We start from the raw sequence: 22742 nt of genomic DNA on the forward strand, positions 1-22742 counted from the left end.
TGAATTCGAACAAAAAATGGTTTAAGTTGAACTCAAACTAGTTTCACTTTTTTTAGGACTAGTTTGAATTGGCTTTAAACTAGTTTAATTATGTTTCAAGCTAGTTAGGTTTAGTTTAAGTTAAAACTTGTTTGGTTCAATTGAACCTTTTATTTAATTGAATTAACTTATTTAATTTTCTTCAAAACTAGTTTAAGTTGCTCTCAAACTAGTTTGAATTTGTTAAATACTAGTATTATTTGATCAAACTTTAATTTAATGGAATTTGAAATAGTTGAATTTGTTCAAAACTAGTTTTAGTTGTTTTTAATCTTAATTGTTTCAAAACTAGTTTGAAATAGTTTAAAATGATTTAAAATTATTTAGAACTAGTTACAACGGTTTGAAAGTAGTTTTAATTGGCACAAACTAGTTTGATTATTTTTAAACTAGTTTGAGTTGGTTTTAAACTAGTTGGGATTACAAAAAGCTAGTTAAAATAAAACTAATTTGATTCGGTTAAACTTTAAACTTAATTGAATTAAAACTTATTTAATTTTGTTAAAAAATGATTGAAGTTGGTCTGAAACTAGTTTGAATTAATTCAAAATTAGTTTTAAATAGTTTTAAATGATTTAAAAAATGGTTTTAAAAATTCAATAGAATTAGAACTATACAAATCGGTTTGAAATGGTGTGAATTCGAATTTTTAATTATTTTAGCTTATTTCTCTATGGTGCGACGTTAATAAATTGATTTTTTTCGAAATTTCAATTCAATTACTCCATAGGTGGAAAAATTTTCATTCGCCCTAAATTTTAGCCCTATTTCTTCCCTATTTGGACCATAATAGATATTTTTTTCCATATCCTGACGAAATAGCATCTGAAATGTTTATTGTTACACACACGGTTTTGAACTATTTGAGGCCAAGTGTGTTATGGAATTAATTATTACAGTAAGGGAATTAGGCTAATTAAGGTGTATGATGTATGGAAATCCAGACTTGCATTGAAATTATAGGCATATTATGCAGATTGCAAATTTCAATTGACATTCGAAATTGAACCGATAATTAGAATTAATTTTATCTCTTTTCCTAAGAGAGGTTCATTTAGAAGCCACAAATCATTATCATACTAAACGGTAGGGAAATGTTAAAAATTTCGCTCTCCTACCATCACAAAAAAAAACTAAATTTTTTTCTCAACATATTTGAAAAATTTTTGAAAAGGAATAAATAAAAAAAATTGACTTTTACCTTTCTATTCGAATTCCTTTTTGCAGAGAATTTTTATTTTCCCCTTTTCTTGAAAACTAAATTATTGAAATTCCCGGTCGAATAAAATTCTCCCTCAAAAAAAAAGAGGAAAAAAAAATGAAAAGAACTGCCAATGTTAAAATCTCGAGTAGGTAAGAACGGTTATCGAATATGCGGGGAATGTGATGTCGAATATACCATTAAGCAAGTGATCCGTGAAAGTGACCGTTTGTTCGACCCATTTTTTTCTTCTCTGATTTTTCTTTAAACATTTTCCCAAAAGAAAAGGGCAGAAAAAAAAGAAAATTTTTTTTCGAAGTATAAAGAGAGTTTGTCGGCAATAGAATAAAAAGAGAGTGTAGTGGGAGAGAGAGAGAGAGACTCGGGGCGATATTAAAACGTTCTCAACGTCGCTGACGGGACGTGCACATTGCCTATAGCATTCTACTTTCTACACAAATCGTCCAATAGAGAGATTGGTTTCTCTGCGGCGGCAGAACGAAATTGTCCATCTCTATCGCACGATTGCTCTCAAAAAACAAAAGTCCACCCCCTCACCCCCTCTCTTTTTCCAGACTTCTACCGTCAATCCTAACTCGGTACATCTTACGCTCTCTACAATAGTAGGTAACTTTCTCAAAGATGATATGATACTGGAAACTAAAAGTAGAAAATAGAAAGAAAAAGATTTCAGTGCTTATGCAATTTTTCTTTTGTAAAAAAAAATTTTTATATATATACATTACGTATATTAAGAAATCCATTTGCTTTATTTTCCGCGACCATAAATTTTCTCAGAGGATCATGCACAAAAATGAAATGAGAAAGACGGAAAGGAGATTATATTATATAATCATATATATGACTGAAGATATTTTTCACAGGCAAGTGACCTTTGAAAATTTTTGGTTGCATTTATTTTAACCATTTTCTCTCTTTCTTTACTGTGCGCTCTAAAAAATTGAGTTTTACATTTTTATACACACTGGATTACTTTATTCCGGAAATGTACCACATACGGAAGGAAGATATATATTTTTTTTTTGCAAAAAAATTGCATATTTTTATAATTGTATATAAAAATTTTTAGTCGATACTTTTGAATCTACTATTTGGATTTAAAAATCCAAAATGCCGGATTCAATATGTCGGACATAAAATTGTATGAATTTGAATTTTTTGATTGAATTTGAATTGAAAATTCAGTTAATAAATTTCTTTAGACAAATAATTATGCTTATGGTTAATTAAAGGGTAGAATTAAAAATTCACTATTTATTTTAAAGTATCAAATTACAACGAATTAATATACTAAAAATGTGGATCAAATAAATAATGAGATAAAAAATAGTAAAATAATAAAATGCAGCTCAGTGCATATAAATCTACATAATATAAATATCATTTAAAGTACAGCAACTACATTATGATAAAAAGGATATTATCCAAAATAATGTGAAATACACTGGTAGATATTGTCTTTATTGAATCAGCTGTAAACCATTAATATGAATTTTAAAGTATCTCGTAATTATACACTGGAAATAATGAAATTAATAATTAACTAGAAATTTTATTATAATAGTGTTTAGCATGTCTCTAAAATATTATTTTATCGATTCCACGAGAATGTTAATTACCTATTTTAATATATAATATATTTATATGTTCAAAAGACTAAATTCTGAATAAATACAACTGTTAATACAAATTATTATGAATATATTAATTTAATATTAAATAAATAATTATATATCCAGTGAATGTTAAATTCTATTTGTAGTAAAGAATGAAATAATTTTTCTGATATTCTTTTCTCTCTTATTTCTTTATTTTATGTATTTGTCAAATAGTTGTCGATTATTATTCAAAATAATATTTTTAATATGTATCAAGTTACATTTTTTTTTATTTTATTATTAATTTAAATAAAATTTTTCAATATGAAATTATGAAGAAAAGTAAAATTAATTTCATGTTTTATCATTTAAATGAAAAAAACCAATAATTTAGAAATTTATTATCGAATTAGGTTCAAAAATAGGTCAATCGAAGCGTTTTTTAATGCTCTACAAGTTGATAACGATAATTTTAAAGTTACTTCTACGTTTTTCAACAAAATTTTCAAAAAAGTCTTTTTTTCCAAAATTTTTGATTTTTAAAAGTTTAATAACTCCGGTTAATATAGACGAAAAATGTTTAATTAGAGCTCAAAAGATGCGTCTAAAAAAACTCTACAAAATTATGGAAAAACATTTATAGGTGTCCTAACATTTTTTTAAAGTTATGGGCAAAAAACGTTTTTTTGCAAAATTAAAAATAAAAAAAAAATTAGTTAAACTTTATTAATATATCAGAAAGTACTCTCGCTTTATGTCCGCAGGTGAGATCTACAATTTAAAAAAAATTCAACCCAAAAGCTCTTGATGATTTCGAGATATTTATGAAAATGTGATGTTTACACACACACACACACATTTTTTTATTCATCACATAGTTGACAAAAGAATTTATAATAAAAAATATGGGCGAATATTATTATACAAATTTTGCATTTATTATTAAGTAGCGAAGAAATTAAAATTTTTATTTTTATCTCTAAATTAACAAACAATAATAATATTTTTTAAGCAACTGAAATATTGACTATTTTTATACTGTTTAAACTTTAAATAGTTATTTATGAAAATTTAATTTCAATTTAAATTCATTTAACCCTCTGCTGATGCTAACTTATCCCCACTCTATCGCCAAGGAACGTAACTCCCATAGTCCCCACCAGGCGTCCAGAATGACGATTTTTGACGATAACGGTCGTTAGCATCAGCAGAGAGTTAAATAATGTTTCACAAATAAAAGAAATTTTTTTCAGCAAATTCTAATGTTCTAATAATAAATAATATAACGGATTTTTTAATTTTTTAATAATTAAATGAATTATTTATTATGTTTTTTTTTATTTATAATTATAATTGAATTTTTTTTATAATTATTTTTTATAAGTTGAAAAAAAAATTTATTTAATTCAAAGAAATTATTACTTGATTATTTATTAATTAAAGGAATATTTATTTGTACTATAAATTTTATTTTAATCAATAAAATGTTATTTCTTTGACTAATTAATTATTAAATACAAATTTAAATTTATTTAATTAATTCATTAATAATTATTTGATTCATTTAAATATTTATTCGAACAATAGAAAAGTGATCGAATTAATTTTTTATCAGTGTATTTATTAGAATTTAATTATAATTATTAATATGATTAGAACAGCAAAATTATTAACAACTTAAATTTTGAGAGAATTTTATGGATATAAATAAATATTTTCTTTAAGTTAATTTTATTTAAAAATTTATTAGTATAAATTACATACATATAAAATTTGGATGTGTCAGCTAAAATTCGATGAAATGTTTCTTTTAGTAATACTGCTTCATTCTTTTTCTCTATAATTATATAGTGAATATTGATGATCATTTTTTACATTAATTTTTTTTATTTCTGACAAGTAAATTTTGAAATTTCGATTTATCGGATGTAAACTGAAAAAAAAAATTAAATTAAATTAACTTAAAAATTCAAATAATAATATTTTCATTTTATAAAAAAAAGTAGTAATTACTTACCGAAACGAATGAATCTTTAAACGAATCCATTTCGTTTGCGTCCTTATTCAACTGAAAAAAAAAGTTTATTTTTAGCTTTTTTTAATTTAAAAATTAATAAATTATTATATCCCGTGTGGAAATTGAATCTGGGCTCTAGCCGTGCCATGGCCGGGGAGCCCGACTTAAAGTTGGGCGCTAGTCGTGTTATGGGAAGGGATCATAGACGTAACCTGGGCACTTATCGGGCTTCTGGCTGGATCCCAGCCAGAATTGATACACCATTTTATTCGGTGGCTATTTGGGCGAAATCTAAGAGCACTCTACTAGGGCCTGACTAATATTATAATGTTTTTTTGAAAATTATTTTTTTTAACTAATTCGTAATTAAACTTGTGTTTTATATGCAAAAACAAATTGAAATGTCAAATTGACATGCTGGAACAATAACTGCTCGCACTAGGTTTTAAAAAAGCAACCTCTTCAAAGAAGACTTGCTCAAATTTCAATTTTATTTTTAAAAGAAAAAGTAAGCTATTCAATGCACAGGAAATGTTTGGAAAATTTTTTGTTTTTATGTCTTTGGTTTCCTGAAAATTAAAAGGTTAAAATAATAATGTGAAATTATTCATCTTTTTTATAACTGTCATTTTTGAGGGTTAAAAAACTTTATCTTTTTCTTTATAACCAATAAGATTAGAATTCGAAGCAGAAATAGAAGAATAATTTCAACTGTAAAAAAAGAATATATTCTGAAGAATTTTCAAACAAAATAATTTATCGAGGTAAAAATATAATTTACACATAAACTTTGTTTAAGTTTTTGTAACCTAAACAATTATTCTGTTAAACCTTTTGCATAATTGAATTTTACTTTGCTAAACTTTTACACATATTACATTTAAATAATTGAAATATAATTATAATTTAATTTAAATATAATTTTCTATTTTTTTTATATTTTCTATATTTAAATGTTTTCTATTTTTATATATTTATTGTATGTTATTGTGTCAAATTTGATAACTGAAAATTTTTGTTTGTTATTTTGAAGTCAAAATAAAAAAATTCCAGTTTTCAACTAAAGATGCAGATTCAGTGGCAGGTAAAAACTTTATTAATATAAAAAAAGAAATTCTGGATTAAGAAATATTACTTTTATGTCAAGATAATAACTTTAAATTTTTTAAGTTGAAATTAAACTGTCCAGAATTCAAGTATTTCCTAGTAAGGCTTTCAAAAAAATGAACCCGACTTGTCCCCCACCAGATCTGATATTCCTTTTACGTGAAAAATTAGTCCATCTAGCCCCTGACCAGAAACCGACTTCTATTCGGGCGAACTTGGGCTTTTTCCACACGGGATATATGTATATATTATTTAAATTATCATTGCATAAGACATTGCATAAAACTGGTAATATGATAATTTTTATTTTAGTTTAATTTAATTTGAATTTATTTTTAATAAACTAAAATATTACTATACCTTTAGTGTCAGATAATTATCCTCTTGAGGTTTAATACTTTTTTTATGGGGCTGCAATTAAAAATGAAATTTTCTATTTAATATAATGTAGGCATAAAATAACAATAAACAAAATCTAGTTGAAATTAGTAAAAAAAAATTCTTTTTAACATTAAATTAACATTGAAGTTCTTATAACAAAAATTCTAACTTATGTTTCTTTAGAGTAATTACCTTATTTTTCGTAAAGTTGTTTGTATCTAATTGGTTAAATAATTCACGACTTATTTGCCTCAAACGCTGAAAGGATAAAAAGAATGTTAATTATAAATTAAAAATTTTTCCAATAAATAAAAATAATAAAAATTATTACATTATCTTTTAATATTTTATCTCTTGGTGAAAGCGTAGTTGTAACGACGTTTCTTGTTTTCTAAAAAAATAATTTGAGCATTCACTTAATTTATTATTACCCCAAAATATAGACAAAAAAATGAATATTTTTGTAAGAAATTTTTATAACAATTATAAGAAACATAATTTATATATTTATAATATATTAATAATATATAATAATTAAATATTTAAATTGTAAATTTGTTATTTAACCGAAATTTAGTTAATTAACTTACGGACCTTTCTTTCTTTAGTAACACTAGCGATCCAAGCAAAAGCAATTGCTTTCAATTCTTCGTCAGACTGCAAGTGAAAAAAATGAGTTTAATGGAAAATGATTTTAATTTTTCTCCTGTCAAATTTATTTTTAAAAAAATTTCATTTATAAAGAAAAAACTTTTTTAAAAAATTTATTTGACCCGTTTAAGGAATAAATAAATGAATAAACATATTTTCTTACTTTACAATGAAATAAAATATATACCTTTTTTGAAACTTTCTTCTCTGCTGTATACCAATTGAAAGCTCTATGAATTAAATCCTTCTTTGTCTAAAAAGTAAAAATTTCATACCATATAGCAATTTTTTCGTAAAATTAAAAAATCAACAGAAATAAATTAATACCATATGCATTGTTACGCTCGACGGTAACTTCAATTCATGTGGAATTTTTATACCATCTATTTTCTTGGACTGCAAAAAAAAAAATTTAATCATAAAACACATTTTAACATATAAAATTGAAAGAAAGAAATTTGATGAATTGTGTGAATAGAAAATTTGTAAAATAGAAAAGATTAAATTTCTTACCTTTACGGCTCGTGACCAACAGATTTCTACTAAAAGTAGAAGACAAATAGTCGTGAAGAAAATTACTCCTGGTTTAGACATGGTTAATGATACACTGATGTCAAAGGAGATGGTCTTTATAAAGAAATAAATTATAATACTTACTCATTTAATGCGTCATTCAATATTGATTTTGTTTAAATTAACAAAAAACAGAAAATTATTTCTATCTATTTTATTAAAAAATTATTAACCGCAAATTTTATTTTAAATATTTAATTTACACGTGTCTCACAAATATAACGTAATAATAGGAGTGAGTGACAAAAAAATATTATGCAATAACAAACATTACATAATATTATGTAATGTTTTATGTCTAATATATATAAATTAATATGTAAAAATTATAAAAATTTACATGTTGATAAATATTTGTAAAAATCTTCAAGGGTGTACTTTTGAAAATTAATTTAAAAACACGTGTCCTTTAGAATGTCCAATTGTTCATATATATGTATTTTATACATAAGTAACAACACGTGTAAAATTCTTGAAAAATATTCCATTATTTTTCAAAGTTATCTAAATAATTCACTATCTTTAGTATTACATAACTCTATTATTGTTGCTCAACATTTTATTTTTGTTTTAAAATGATATAAAATGTGGAAAAGAAGTTAAATTGATTTCGAACTCGTTAAATCGATTTGAAAATAGTTTTAATTAGCTCAAACCAATTTGAACTGGTTTAAAATAAGTTAGAATTAATTCAAAACTAATTTGACTCAATTAAACAATAAATTAATTGAATTAAAAGTTATTGAATTGGTCCAAAATTATTTAAGTTGGACTCAAACTGGTTTTAATTAATTTAAAATAAGATACATTTGTTCAAAACTGGTTTGATTTGATTAAACATTAATAAAATTGAATTAAAACTAGTTTAATTTTGGTCTAAATTGGTTTAAGTTAGTCTTAATTTAATTTATTCCAAACTGGTTTAAGTTGGCCTCAAACTAGTTTGAATTGGATCAAACCAAGTTTAAAATTGTTCAAAAAAAGTTTAATTGATTTAAAACTAGTTAAATCGTCTGGAGAATAGTTTGAACTGGTATACATTAGTTCATATGGTTTTAAAACTAGTTTCAATTGTTTTAAGCCATATAAAATTAGTTCACATCTAGTTTGATTCGATTAAGCGTTTATTTAATTAATTTAATTTAATTTATTCAAATTAAAACTAGTTCAATTTGTTCAAAACTGGTTTTAATTTGTCCCATACTAGATTCAATTGATTCAAGACTAGTTTAAAATAGTTTGAATGAAGTTAAATTGATGACAAAACTAGTAATAGTTGACACATAACTACTTTGGTTCGGTTTGCAACTGGTTTAAATCGGTTTTCAACAAGTTGGAATTGATTCAATCCTAGTTTGAAATGGTTTAAAACAAGTTGAGTTTATTTATAAAGAGTACAATCGGTTTCACCATAATTTCAAATGGTTCGAAACTACTTTGATCCGGTTAAAAACTAGTTTGAATCTATTCAAAAGTAGTTTACTTGATTTAAAACTAGTTTGAATCTAGTTACAATCAGTTTATTTGTTTGAAAACTAGTTTTAATTTGTTCAAAAGAGTCTCGTTCAGAACTCTTTCAGTTCGTTTAAAACTAGTTCGAATCTGTTCAAAAGTAGTTTATTTAATTCAAAACTAGTTTATTTGAAAGAAAACTAATTTGAATTTGTTTAAAACTAGTTTCATCTAAAACTAGTCTAAACTACACAGTAAAAAGAAAATCTTATTTTAAGGCACGAAAGCTGCCTTAAATTAAGATGCAACATTTTTAAGACAGTCAATGTTGAATTTACGCACGTTTTTCGTATCCTTTAACATTATAGCAGACAGTGTTGAATTTAAGGCAGCTCTTAAATTAAGATTTACTTTTTACTGTGTAGTCTAAAACTAGTCTAAATTTGGATAAGACTGTTTTGAACCTTTTCGGTTGATCACAAAGTAATTGAAATTCATGTAAAATAAAATCTAAAGCATTATTATTATACTAAAATAATAATTTAGGTTTAAAATAATAAAATAAAAAAAATAAGTTAAAAAGTGAAAATTAATTAAAATAGGGCTACCCCTTATGGCCCCTACGCTGTGTTTGACGTTTTCTTAATTAATATTTACAAACACGATAAGAAAAAAAAATTTTGTTTACCCTTTTTTTACTTAAATCGACAAAATGGAAAACATGTGTCATTATGAGTTATTTATTTAATCACATATCTAAAATTTAAATATCTTGTCAGCTCAAGGTTTAATTTTTTTAAATATATATAAATAAGGAATTAGAAATGCATATGACTATGAAATTTACAAATAACATCCAATTTCGGTATAAATTTTCAGTATAATACCTGTATTAGATGCCAGGGCTCTAAATGTTAGGAGGGAGGTCTCATAAATCTGTATTAGAAGCAAGCCTCCATCGTATTGGAGTTACGCTCGACCGGTAAATTTTTCCAAGCAATTATATCGACCATATAGAGCGCCATCTTTCTTTTTCAAGGACTTTGAAGATAAAAGACTAAAAAAAAGAAGAAAAAGAAAACATGGTCCAGATTTCATCGCCATTGAGTACGTTCTTCTAAGAAGGAAGTGAAAATAGCAATATGACCAAATAGCCAGTCAATTCAACACAATTTTCCGCATGGAGAATCGCGAATAGCATTTCTGAAAAATTAATTTCGTTGGATCAATAATTCCTCTTTCGAATGTTAAAAAAAACAAAAAACAAAAAAAAGTATACATATAAATAAAGAGACCATTGATGGAATTATTTTTACTTTCAGACAGGGAAACAAAAAATTTTCCCATTCGTTTATATAATTTAATAAAATTGACAAGAAAAAACAATATAGATACTTTATAAAAATTGTATGTTACTTTAAATTTTTTCTTTTCAACTCGTGTTTATTTATAGAAAATTCGAAAGGAAATGTAATATTTAAATATTCTTTTTTACATCGAACAAAAAGAATTTCTATATTTTATAAACTTTATATTTTGTAATGCAATGACCTTTTATATATACAAATAAAAAAGAGAAATTCCTTTTTTTTAGAATGACGTATGTGCTATCTTCATTGAAAAGAAAAATTGGAACACGTGTTCTATTGTTAGTGCACGTTGATAGTTTCGTGCACCGTAAATCCTTGCCATATCGGACTAGTTTTTGTGACATGGAAAAGTTTCATAAAAAAAAAGGAACTGTCGACAAAATCTTTAAAAACCTGACAAAAAGAGAATGGAATTTGATGGAATAAAACAAATTTGGTAAACATTGGAAAAATTCTCATCGAAATTGTAGAAATTAGTCGGAAATGTCTAAATAAAAATCGTTGCGTACAAATATTCGGATTTGATTCTAATGTGGAATTTAGTGGAATGACTTGGGTTTAAATTGGCTCTAATGAGCCACGATTACAGCCTGACCTAGCACCTATCTGACCTCTATCGTTTCCCTTTTTTCCCCTTATCAGTGATAGCATAGTAGCTTCCAACAAGCTTGCAGGAAGCTTATCGTGAAATATTGACGAGATTACAATGTAAAATTGCCACAAGCTTGTGTAGGATGGCAAAATATCCACTATACAGCAAAGCTTTCTTTATAAAGGTTATTGAAAGCTTTCAGTGAAATGTTCCTGTAAGATTGACATGAAAGATTGCATGCAGCACGATTGCTGAAAGCTTACTACAAAATGTTGCAAAGTTGTTGCAAGCTTGCAGTGAATATGCTGTAAACTAATATTGACCAGATTACAATGCAAAATTTTCACAAGCTTGTAACAGATTTGGAGAAATTTAGAGAAATTACAAATAATTACATAAGTTCAATTATTTTCAAAAGTAATAAAATTCTCCACAAAAATTCAATTATGTTAAAAATTTTTAAAAATTCTTGGCCAAATTTCAATTATCTTTAAAAATAATTAAATTCTTCTCCAAAATTAAATTATTTTCAAAAATTTTAATAAAATTTATGTTAAAATTTCAATTCTTTTCAAAAATTTTAATATAATTTATGTTAAAATTTCAATTCTTTTCAAAAATTTTCCTCAATTCAATGATTTTTAATATCTACTATTTGAATAAAATTTTCCAAAAGAATTTAATTATTAAAAAAAAAAATTAATAACATTCTACGCAAACCTTTTAACTATTTTCATGAAATAATAGAAATTTCACAGGAATTCAATTATTTTACAAATTTTTTGTAAACTTCTTCGTAATCATCCAATTATTTTCATATATAATAAAATTTTTACAGGGATTCAATTATTTTCGTAAATAATAAAATTCTTTTTAGGAATTCAATTAGTATTTTTATAAATCATTAACTGTAAATTGTAAATTGTAAATAATACACAGGAAATGAAAAGTGTTGTTTTAACCTGAATTTGTGTTAAAATAACACGCAACAAATTTTACCCTCGTAGAATAAAATTTGTTGCGTGTTATTTTAACCCGAATTCAGGTTAAAACAACAGTTTTCATTTCCTGTGTACAATTTTAATCAAATTCCTTGAAAAATGGAATTATTCTTAAAAATTTTATTAAAATTCGTCAACAAAATTTAATTATTAAAAATTTATTTATAAAATTCTTAATGAGATTTCAATTTTAAGAAACATGCAATTATTCAATTAATTATGTATTTTTGTATTTAAATAATTGAATTCTAGTAGAATTTTCTAATAAAAATTGATTTAAAAATGAATTTCAGTTAAAATTTTAGATTATAATTGAATATTAAAAGCATTAGATCGTGAATTTTTAGAAATAATTGAATTTTTAAAGGTTTTAAATTAAAATCTTTGAAAATCTGAATTTTACATACTTTTAAGTTTTAACTAACAATTCTGTGGAAGTAATTTTTTTGAGAAAGTTTAATTGCGGGTTTTTTTTTATATTACAGTCGAACCTGGATAAGTGGAACCTCAAGGGACCAAAGTTCTTGTTCCACTTATAGAGGTATTCCACTTATCCAGGTCATTTAAGGTCAAATTACTTGTGCAGGGACTGCAAAGAAAGTTCCACTTAAAGAGGATTCCCACTTATCAAGGGACCACTTATCCAGGTTCGACTGTATTTTAAGTTTTTATTTTCTAATATATCTGAATTCAAGATTTAATTATTTATTAGATATATTATTTATTGAATAATTGAATTGAATAATTATTTATTAAATTTATCTTCAATTAAATAATTGAAGAATTGACGAATAATTGAATATTGTACAAATTGATTTAAAAATTGACAAAGAACTTTTTCGAAAATTATTAAAAATAATCGATTTAAAGAAGAATTTTAGTTGAAAATTCTTGAAAATAATAATTGAATTGATAATGATTTCATCACTCGGTCATCTTTAATTATTATAGAACATGAAGAAATCGATCACTTCGAGTCGAAGACTCGGAGTTATCGATATCTTCATGTTTTATAGCTTAAAATTTAATTTATAGTTTTAAGTAATTAGTTTCAGTAATTGTTTCGTGAATGGTCCGCAATTTTTTATTTTTGGTCCGTAAAGTCCGTATTTTAAAATACTTTCACTGCGGTTCGAGCCCTGCATAATACGTTGTCCTGAGTAAACTTAGTTGATCCTTAAAAAAGAAAACCCTCAGGTCTCCTGCCATTTCAACCCTTAAGTATTTTTACTTTTGAATTGAACAAAGAAGAAGAAGAAGAAGAAGGAATATACGAAAAGAATCGATAGGGGTCAAAGCTTGTACGTGGCCAGAGGCTATTATTCCAAAGAACTTTTCGTATATGGTAGTGAAGTAGCCATTCGTATCGCTTTAGCTGCGAAAGAGGTGAAGGGTGTGCGGGGAGGGGGGGGGGGGGTGGGGTTAGGTAGGTTGAGGGTGGAAAGAGGTTCACCTCTCGCGTTTCGAAACTTATTGAAAAGCCCTTGGTGAGAAGAGGAGAAAAAAAAGAGAACACGATTCTCATAGTTGTAAAGAAGGAAAGGATATAGAGGGAGTTTCCCTCCCTCTAATGGAGGTGGTGAGACAGGGGGTGGGGGGTGGGGACGTATCGCGATACTAACGTGTGCGGCTTTCAGCGAGAGGCAGGAAAAATGGTGGGTCTATGGCCTTTAGGTATATGATCATAGACACCTAGCTATCTTTCCACTTTACACGTAGCTATATACATATATAGCTTGAAAATGTCGTCTACCGTGTTTTCCAGTCTCTATGAAGCTTAGTGTATTTTTCTCTCGTTTGCCCCCTTAATGTTGGGACGTGATTTATGAGCGTGTCCTTTTTGGTCATATCACGCAAATAAGACGTGGGATTCGTCATATATTTATTGTGGTAAATTATTTATTGGCTATTGGTCGGGAATCTTGCTGTGATAGTTTTGCAAGCTTGGTGCAAGCTTCAAATTCTCTAAGTCGTAGCAAGCTTGGTGAAAGCTTCAAATTCTCTAAGTTGTAGCAAGCTTGGTGCAAGTTTCAAATTCTCCAAGTCGTAGCAAGCTTGCAGCAAACATTCGGGGAGAAGAAAAGTTTTGAGGTTTTGAACAGCAGAGTTTTTCTAAGGATATTAAATTGAGACAAAAAACGAATCAAAAACGTTGCTTCTCAACAATTTTGATTCGTTTTTTTGTCTCAATTTGATATCCTTGGAAGAACTGTGATTCAGGGCACTAGTAGGGTTAATTACTTTTTTCTCATTATAATGCGTACTCATTTTTATCAACTATCTTTGAAATGATGAACTAAATTATCGATACGAGCATTGATAAGACATCTCATTTACAAACCGCGTAAATTTTCCACCCTCAAGCTCGCTTTTCTTGTCTTTAGTTTTCCTTTAGTTCGCCCCCAACCGTTTCTCTCTCACCCCCTCTCCACTTTCTCTCCATTACTTTAGAGAGTGAGAGAGATAGAGAATGGGGGTCTCTTTTCCAACTCCCTACCCTCTTCTTGGCTCATTTCTCACAATAATCTTGCTGGAACATAATGCCGCCCCTTTTGAGAGGTTCATAGAGATGCACATAAATTGGAAGAGGCATTACGACGTCTCTGCTTTCCCTTTGTGCGAGTGCAATGCGTGCCTTTGCACTGGCACAAGCTGTCCGGTGTGAAGTACATGCCGAGCTATGTGTATATTTCAATGTATATACAGCGGTTATATCTTGACTTCCATATAATGATGTACGACTATTTAGGGAGAAATCTCTGCTCATGAGAAGGAGAGAGAAAGAGAGAGGAGTACTTTATAGAATAATAGAAATGCTTCTACAATAGTGTTTATGACGAAGTAGGCCAGTGATGCGAAACTGAATGTTTCTTGCTTATCAAAAGCGATATGATCTCTGACGTGAAAATGGAAATTCGAGTAAACTTCGTGGAATATTAATTTTATGTCACTGATTTTCAATGAAATGGAGAATGCAGATCGGGGCTAAGATCGATGCTATGCCTAAATAGCCTGCAAACACTCGTTTCAGTCAAATTTTATTTCGATTAGAATAAATCCCCAATTGGGCCTGATAGGTGCCAAGCTTAGGCATTTTCTCTTTTAAATCAGGCCCAAATCTGGCTATTGGAAATATTTAAAGAAAAATTAGAACTAATCGTCTTAAAGTTACGAAAAGCTTTTGTATATAAAAAGCAATTACTTTAGAATATAAAAGTGATATCAAATTTTATATTCCAAAGTAATCGCTTTTAGTCTACTTCCTTTCTTGTTCAATTTAGTAAAAGCCAACTTAAATCCAAAAACGTAACAATCATCTGTCAGATTAGTTAAAATATTTTACCTGTATATTTTATACGTTCTCTGACTTGCTTCCTTTTTCTTTTTTTTCTCCCGCTTTTGACGAAAAGAAATTGTAGAATAAATTCTACAATGTAACGTATTTCAAGTTCTCAATCTCCAGCTTTCAAAAAAGAGCAATAATACAAATCTTCTGTGACAAGAAATTTTAATTTAATATTTAAATTATAGTTTATTATTTAAATATTCCAAAAATATTCAATTATAGTTTATTATTGTCTACTAATTGTTATTGTTTATTATTTATAGTAAGTAGTAGAAAAAATTAATTCTCTTCTACTACTTATTTCCTCACTATGTTTTGGGTAGATGTGATTATTTACTGTTTAATTTCAACAGGATTTGTAAATGAAATTGGCTTGAGGGGTTTAAATTTGACAATAATTCCAAAAGGGGTTCATTATCATGAAACGTCTTAGTAGGGCACAATGGCTTGTTCTGTTTAATTATCTATTCATTGAGTGAACGTCCTGCCTTGCTTCATTTAGGAGATATTCTGGGCAATCTAGTGGACCACTCGAGACCTCGACATTGTTCTCAGTACCTGGCATGTTTCGGTCCAAGGCTGGGATCGTACGCAGAACTGGCCGTGATGTCTTCGTCCAGAATCTCCCCGCTCTCCATTCCCAATGCTGCGTTGCATTGTCCTGTAACAATTCAAACACGTTTATCTTTAGGAAAATGTTTCAATTTTCTTTGATTTTTATTACACTTTCCCACTATAATTAAATTTTTAAATTTTTCTTAATTATTGACATTACTTTTTTTTGTACATATTATCAATTTTTCATTATTCTCATCAATATTATTGACATTTGCTTTGAATTTGTAAAATTTTAATATTTAACTTAACATCACTTTTTATTCTATTTTTATTCTATATTCTATATATATATTATTTATTGCCAGTGTCAATGAAATTATTGATTTTTTACAAGCATTAATTTTTCTTATTTTCGAAACTAAATTGCAAGACTGCATTCTGGTAGTTATTACTAATTGGAAAAATTAATTAAAATTGTGGAATTATTTTTGAAATTGTTTTTTTGTCTCAGAACTATAGGATTGCACTAGAAGGGACAATTAATTTTATTTTTATCATAGATTTGTTACTTTGAAGTGGTGAAATTGTTGAGTCGAAGAAGTGCGAGTCTAGCGAATTCGGAGAGTACTTAACAACTTTTAGTGCTGCTAGCTTTAATTAATAGGATTTTGTTCTAAATGAAAAAAGAAAGAAAGAAATTTTCTTTTCCTTTGGTATATTATTTTTGAAATCGTAAAAGAGAATAGTATCTTTGTTAATTACTTTTCTATTTTAAGCGAGTTGCAAGAAATGTCCTAATTACGTTCTAAAACATAAATATCACGTGTGGACTTGAAGTTTCATCGCGTCCCTCCAGATGGAGCCACTTGCTGACCTAAAGTTCCAGCGCATCACTTCAGTTGGAGCCACGTTAAGTTTCATCAAAACCGTAATGAAATTTAACGATTTCGAATTGAAACTCGCACCAAATATAATTACTTTCGTAATTTTTCTAATATTTCAAAAATATGTATAAAGCATTAGAATCCAATTCTTATTGATATTTTATAATTTATTTATTCTTCCATTTTATATACTACGTTGAAAAATATTTTTCCACTTATTAGCCATTTTTTCTCATAGCCAAGGAATTATTTCTCTCTCTCTCTCTCTCTCTCTCTCTCTCAGAATACCACTTTTTCTCCACAACATACAGACATGATGAATATTTACCATTTGAAATTAATATTTTCGTATATAACGGTGATTCTTTAGAAATAGTGTAAATGTCTGGCATAGCTTGTGATAATTTCTGGCGTCCACAATCTCCATAGTATATGAAGTGGGACGAGGGGTGGGTTACTCAGAACTGGACGGAAATACTGGCGCACATTTATACACCGATGGAAAGTTTCAAAACTGCAGAATGTTGCGGACGCGGGATTAGCTGGCCTCAGGCTGAATTGCCTAGCTTTGTGTATATATATTTACACACACACGCGCCTGTGTATTTCTACTCGAAATGTATAGATAAATGTATACACACGTGTATGTGGGCATGGGCTTATACACAAAACTTGACCAACCAAACCAACCCCCCTGCTCTCATACTCTTTCCGCCACTCCTGACAGTTATTATTAGCCAATATAACTTCAGATACGTTACTGCATACGGGACTTTAGCCTGCTTTAGCCCACACGTCGGAAATCGTTACAAAGTGTGTTCGAAGCAAAGTTATGATCTATTATATGTACATTATCAATTGTTAATAATTTTCAGGTCTCGTTATAAATTCAGTAATAATAAAGTTTTAAAAATTTACACGCGAAGTTTGGGGTGATTTCCATTTTTGGAAGAATTTTTTTCTTTTTGTCTTTCAAGCAAAATAGTTGAAAATTTCAATGAAAACTGATAGAATGTGGTTTTATTCTTCTCGTCGATAATATTATTGTTATCAACTACATTTTTTGGTTCTTGCAATCTCATTTTTAAATCGCCTTCACTTTTTCACTTTTTGACTTTCGCCTTCATTTGTTTTTAATTTTACTTTAATTACCAGCAACAATTCGCGCGAATAACTTTTTACTTCATTTTTTAAATAAAATTAGCAATTTCAAAAATAATTGAATTTAAAAATTTTTAATTCAAATTTTTGTTGAAAACACTAAAAAAATTTAATTTTGGAGAAATTAGAAATAATTGCAGAAATTCAATTTTTTTCAAAAGTAATAAAATTCTTCTCATAAAATTCAACTATGTTCAAAATTAAAAAAAAAAATTCGTCAAAATCCCAATTATGTTTGTAAATAACAAAATCTTTCCTCAAAGTTCAATTATTTTCAAAAATGACAATAAAATTCTTGTCCTAATTTCAATTTTTTTCAATATCTACTATTTTAATAAAATTTTCCGTTAAGAATTCAATTATTTTTAAAAAAATTTAATAAATTTGCAAAACAATCATTCAATTATTTTTAAAATTAATAAAAATTCAACAGGAGTTCAATTATTTACAATTTTTTATAAATTTCTTCGCAATAATTCAATTATTTTCATAAATTTTTAATTATTAGGATAAAATATTATAAAACATGAAAAAATCGAAATTTAATTTTGGAAAAATTACAAATAATTGTAGAAATTCAATTATTTTCAAAAGTAATAAAAGTCAATTATGTTCAAAATTAAAAAAAAATTTTCTTTAAAATCCCAATTATCTTTGTAAATAACAAAGCTTTTTCTCAAAGTTTAATTATTTTGAAAAATGACAATAAAATTCTTGTTCTAATATCAATTATTTTCAATATCTACTATTTTAATAAAATTTTCCGAAAAGAATTCAATTATTTTTAAAAAAATTTAATAAAATTGTACACAAACATTTAATTATTTTTCAAAAATAATAAAAATTTCATAGAAATTTAATTATTTACAAATTTTTTATAAATTTCTTTGCAATTAGTCAATTATTTTCATAAATTTTTAATTATTATAAATTATAATTTATAAAAATCGAAATTTAATTTAATTTTTAATTTTTTTTTTAATTTAATTTTTTTTTTTTTAAATTTTAATTTTTTAATCGATCGAAATTTGTAAAAATGTAACGGAACATTTTTTTGAGTAAAATTGTTTCTTTTATTTTCTGAATATTTTAAAAATTTCAAGTTCATTTTCAATTAAAATTTGTAATTGACAAATAGAATCTATAAACATTTTTTTCCTTTATTTTTAAAAAACTTTTTTATTAATTTTCTGACTTTGACTTTAATTTTGACTTTTGACTTTTACTTTCACATTCAATTCAAAAGTCATAGTGAAAGATAAAGTCATATTGAAAGTTAAAGTCAAAGTGAAGTTAAAGTCGAAGTCAAAAGTAAAAGTTAAGATAAAATTCAAACTGAAAGTCAGAGTCAAATTAAAGTCAAAGTCAAAGTGAAGTTAAAGTTAAAGTGAAAGTGAAGTTAAAATCAAAGTGAAAGTCAGAGTTAAAGTGAAACTTAAGCTAAAACTTAAAGTAAAAGTCAAAGTTACAATCAAGGTCAAAATTAACATCAAATTTAAAGTCAAAATCGAATTAAAATTCAAAGTTAAATTACAATTTATATTTAATAAAATTTATTATTAGAAAATTGTTATTTTTATTTAATAAAATCCCACCCCAGGTATAATTTAAATAACATTCAAAGAAAAAAAGTCTGCGAATTATAAAAAAGTTGAAATAATCCAGTATATGAGAATGTAATACCAGAGAGAGAAAAAAATATGTCTTATCATTCAACAGAGTTTGGTATGAAAAGGTGCGTAATTAATTTACGTAAAAAAATGTCTAACGGGTCAACGCTAAACGACGATCCCTCGACACACAACACTGAGCAGATATAATAGACACTCCTTCGCGTCTGAGCAGCTATTAGATAGTATTGTTAATTCACCGTGTGGCTGACATTTCATTTGCTGAAGCACAATGCCGACTCTGTTTATCAGGTGTAGGGCAAAGAGAACGAGAGAGGGAGGTTTACATGAAGACATGGCGCGTACTATTATCGCGAAATACTCGAGAAAAAAAATAAGTATATACACCTACACTCCGGTTATTCGAAAATGCACCTTTTCAATGTATAGAACCGATGTAAAGGCAGGAAAAAAAAGTAAAACTTGGCAAGAACTGTAGAGAGGGAGAGAGGGAGAAAAAAGAAAGACAGAGAGGGAGACAGACAGAAAAAAGAGAAAAAGAAGGAAAAGTGAAGAGATAAATACAGAAGGAAAAAAAGGAGGAGAGAAAAATATGAAAGAGAGCTGGCAGATGATTTTTCCACCAGGTTTATATGGTCCGAACGATATTACAGTCCTGACAAAAATAAAGAGCGAATTTCTTGCGCCAACTTATTGTCGTTGAGAAAGAAGAAATAGAGATCCGCCTAAAGGTATAGGTGTAGGATATGAACAATGGATTCGACTACTTGTGTTCGAAATAAGTGACGAGGTTTTTTTTTACCTCTCTTTTTATTATTAAAACTATCCGTCATAGTAGTAACATTATTGAAAGTAAAATTTTACATTCCTCTATAAACCTTTTTTTTTAAGATTCTTTTACTTTTTTCACTACCTTTTTCTGATGCTATTTTACCGAATAGCAGCAATAGTAGTAATTTTTTTATACAATCAATTTTTTCCTCTCTCATTTTCAATTTTTTTTCTCTTAAGATAGGAAATTTATTTTATAAGATATATTATTTTGTAACACTAAGGGAGCGCCCGTCATCCATTTTTTAATTAATTTAATTTAATTTTACCCTCTGAATTTATGAGCTTTGACCTACAGTTTAATTAAATATAGACCTAATTTTGAGATTATGTTAGCCCTTTGACCTACAGTTTAATTAAATATAGAACTAATTTTGAGGTTATATTGGCCCTCTTCACTATTACTAAATTTGGACCTAATTTTGAGGTTATGTTCGCCTCTGGCGTATGACAATTGACCTACATTTTAATTAAATGTAGACCTAATTTTGATATTATGTTTGCCCTTTGACTTACAGTTTATTTAAATATTGACCTAATTTTGATATTATGTTTGCTCTTTGACCTACAGTTTAATTAAATATAGACCTAATTTAATCTTTGACCCCTGACCTTTGACCTACACTTTAACTAAACTTGGACCTAATTTTGAGGTTATGAATTAGTGGCGGCCGCAAAATAATGTTATATTATAGGGATATATATATATTATTATACAGCATCTATTATATATATAACATGTGTTATTACATAACATAACTGTAAATTTTTATAAAGAGAAAAATTCAATTTGCAATATTTTTTTCCTTCTGCAGTTTTTTGTTTTTTTTTGTAGGTCAGAAAAAATGTGAGGGTAATAAAGATTAATAGGAAATAAAGCACCCTCTCTATTTGGCTTTTAGCAAGTGCTCGAAAACGAGCTCCAGATGCTGAGGAAAACGTACTGGCCTTATTGCATGGCTCTTGTAACTAATGGCTTTGGTGCAGGCTTCCGATTTCATCCAATGTTCATGAGAAATAACCCAAGTCGCGTTTGGTTTCACCTGAGATCGCATCCCTATAGTTCTAAATCTTCGAAGGATCTAAATCCTTCAAGTTCAAGTCAGTACATGTCTCTTTATCCCAGATATCTAGTCGAAAGCTTATCGGAGATTTTCTCGATTCAAATAAAAGGGAAAAAAAATATTTCTCTAATTTATAATTATACTGATGATAATATACTTTTTAAATATTTGAAAGTTATGATTTATGATGAGAACTCATAGAAACCTCTGCGCGTCGATAGGAACTCATAAAAACCTCTGAGTTTTTATAAGAACTCATAAGCATTTCATAATAGAATTGCTTATGAGATCTTACCATAACTTGTAAGGATTCGATACTAGAATTTCTTATGAGTTTTTTTCAGAACTCGTTAGGAAAATTTTTTGTGTTTTGATAATAGAGTTCTGATAATAACTCATAAGAAATTCTATTATCCAAACTTATAAAATTTTTAATTTTGGAACTTTTTAAATGTGTTAACTTTTTCTGATTTTTCCAACAGAGGAAACTCTTTTAATAATTATTGAACTCTAAAATTTTGAAAATCTACCACTTTGGAAAATAAAATTACAGTATTTTTATTACATTTTGTAATTAAAGCCGGTTGTCTAGAATTATTTTCAAGACTTTTTGTATTATAACCTGAATTCTTGATAAAACTCATAAATTTTTTTATTAAAACTCATAGAACTCTAATTTTTGAAAGTTCCAAAGAGGAACATTTTTTTCTGATTTAGACTTTAAACAAGCAATTTAGAATTAATTATAAACTATTTCAAAATTTTCATCAGGATTCAAAGAGTTTTTGGTAACCGGGAATAATACAATTTGAGGTAATTAGAACTCATACTGAATTCTATTAAAATTTATAAAATTGTATAAAATTGCAAACTCTTCAAAGTTGCATCTTAATTCTGATTCATTTTTTGTATTAACACTACAATTCTAGACAAAACTCATAAAATTTGTATTGAAACTCATAAAATTATAATTTTAATAAGTTTCAAAGAGCAGCGTTTTTTTTTCTTTACACTTTAAATCAAGCATGTTAGGAATAAGTATAAATTACTTTTCTAGAGTTCTTATTAGAACTCAGAATTGTTTATAATCAGAAGAAGTAGAATTTTCCGTAATTAAAACTTATGAAATTCTATTATCGAAACTCATAAAGCAGGTAATTATGAAATTTTAAAAATGTGCCATTTTTTCCTGATTTTGACATTGGAGAAAAGTCATAAATTTTTTATTTGTAACAACTATTTATATCAACTGTTTGATAAACTC

General features: G+C 27.0%; 2 protein-coding genes across 2 annotated transcripts in view; both read right to left on the bottom strand.

Moving 5' to 3' along the window:
- Positions 1-22742, bottom strand: part of LOC122507572 (discoidin domain-containing receptor 2) — a 256292-nt gene that overhangs the window by 125132 nt on the left and 108418 nt on the right. Inside the window, exon 4 of the mRNA XM_043620369.1 lies at positions 15908-16010. Within this exon, the coding sequence (XP_043476304.1) occupies positions 15908-16010 (103 nt within the window). The remainder of the gene's footprint in view (positions 1-15907; positions 16011-22742) is intronic.
- On the bottom strand, positions 4657-7407 carry LOC122507583. The gene is made up of 8 exons (XM_043620384.1): positions 7343-7407; positions 7203-7268; positions 6959-7021; positions 6696-6755; positions 6557-6622; positions 6344-6394; positions 4877-4927; positions 4657-4792 (listed from the first exon to the last, which is right to left on the bottom strand). Exons 1-8 carry the CDS (start codon positions 7349-7351, stop codon positions 4736-4738), a joined length of 423 nt encoding a protein of 140 aa, XP_043476319.1. The 5' UTR covers positions 7352-7407; the 3' UTR covers positions 4657-4735.

This window comes from Leptopilina heterotoma, unplaced genomic scaffold (assembly GCF_015476425.1).
Source record: "Leptopilina heterotoma isolate Lh14 unplaced genomic scaffold, ASM1547642v1 Lhet_114, whole genome shotgun sequence".
NCBI lineage: Eukaryota > Metazoa > Arthropoda > Insecta > Hymenoptera > Figitidae > Leptopilina > Leptopilina heterotoma.

Excerpts from the sequence above, each read along its gene's own strand:
- LOC122507583 (XM_043620384.1), bottom strand. Across the intron at positions 6,756-6,958 it reads GTGTTACTAAAGAAAGAAAG|AAAACAAGAAACGTCGTTAC; the intron begins GTCCGTAAGTTA and ends TTATTTTTTTAG. Across the intron at positions 4,928-6,343 it reads ATAATTATCTGACACTAAAG|TTGAATAAGGACGCAAACGA; the intron begins GTATAGTAATAT and ends TTTTTTTTTCAG.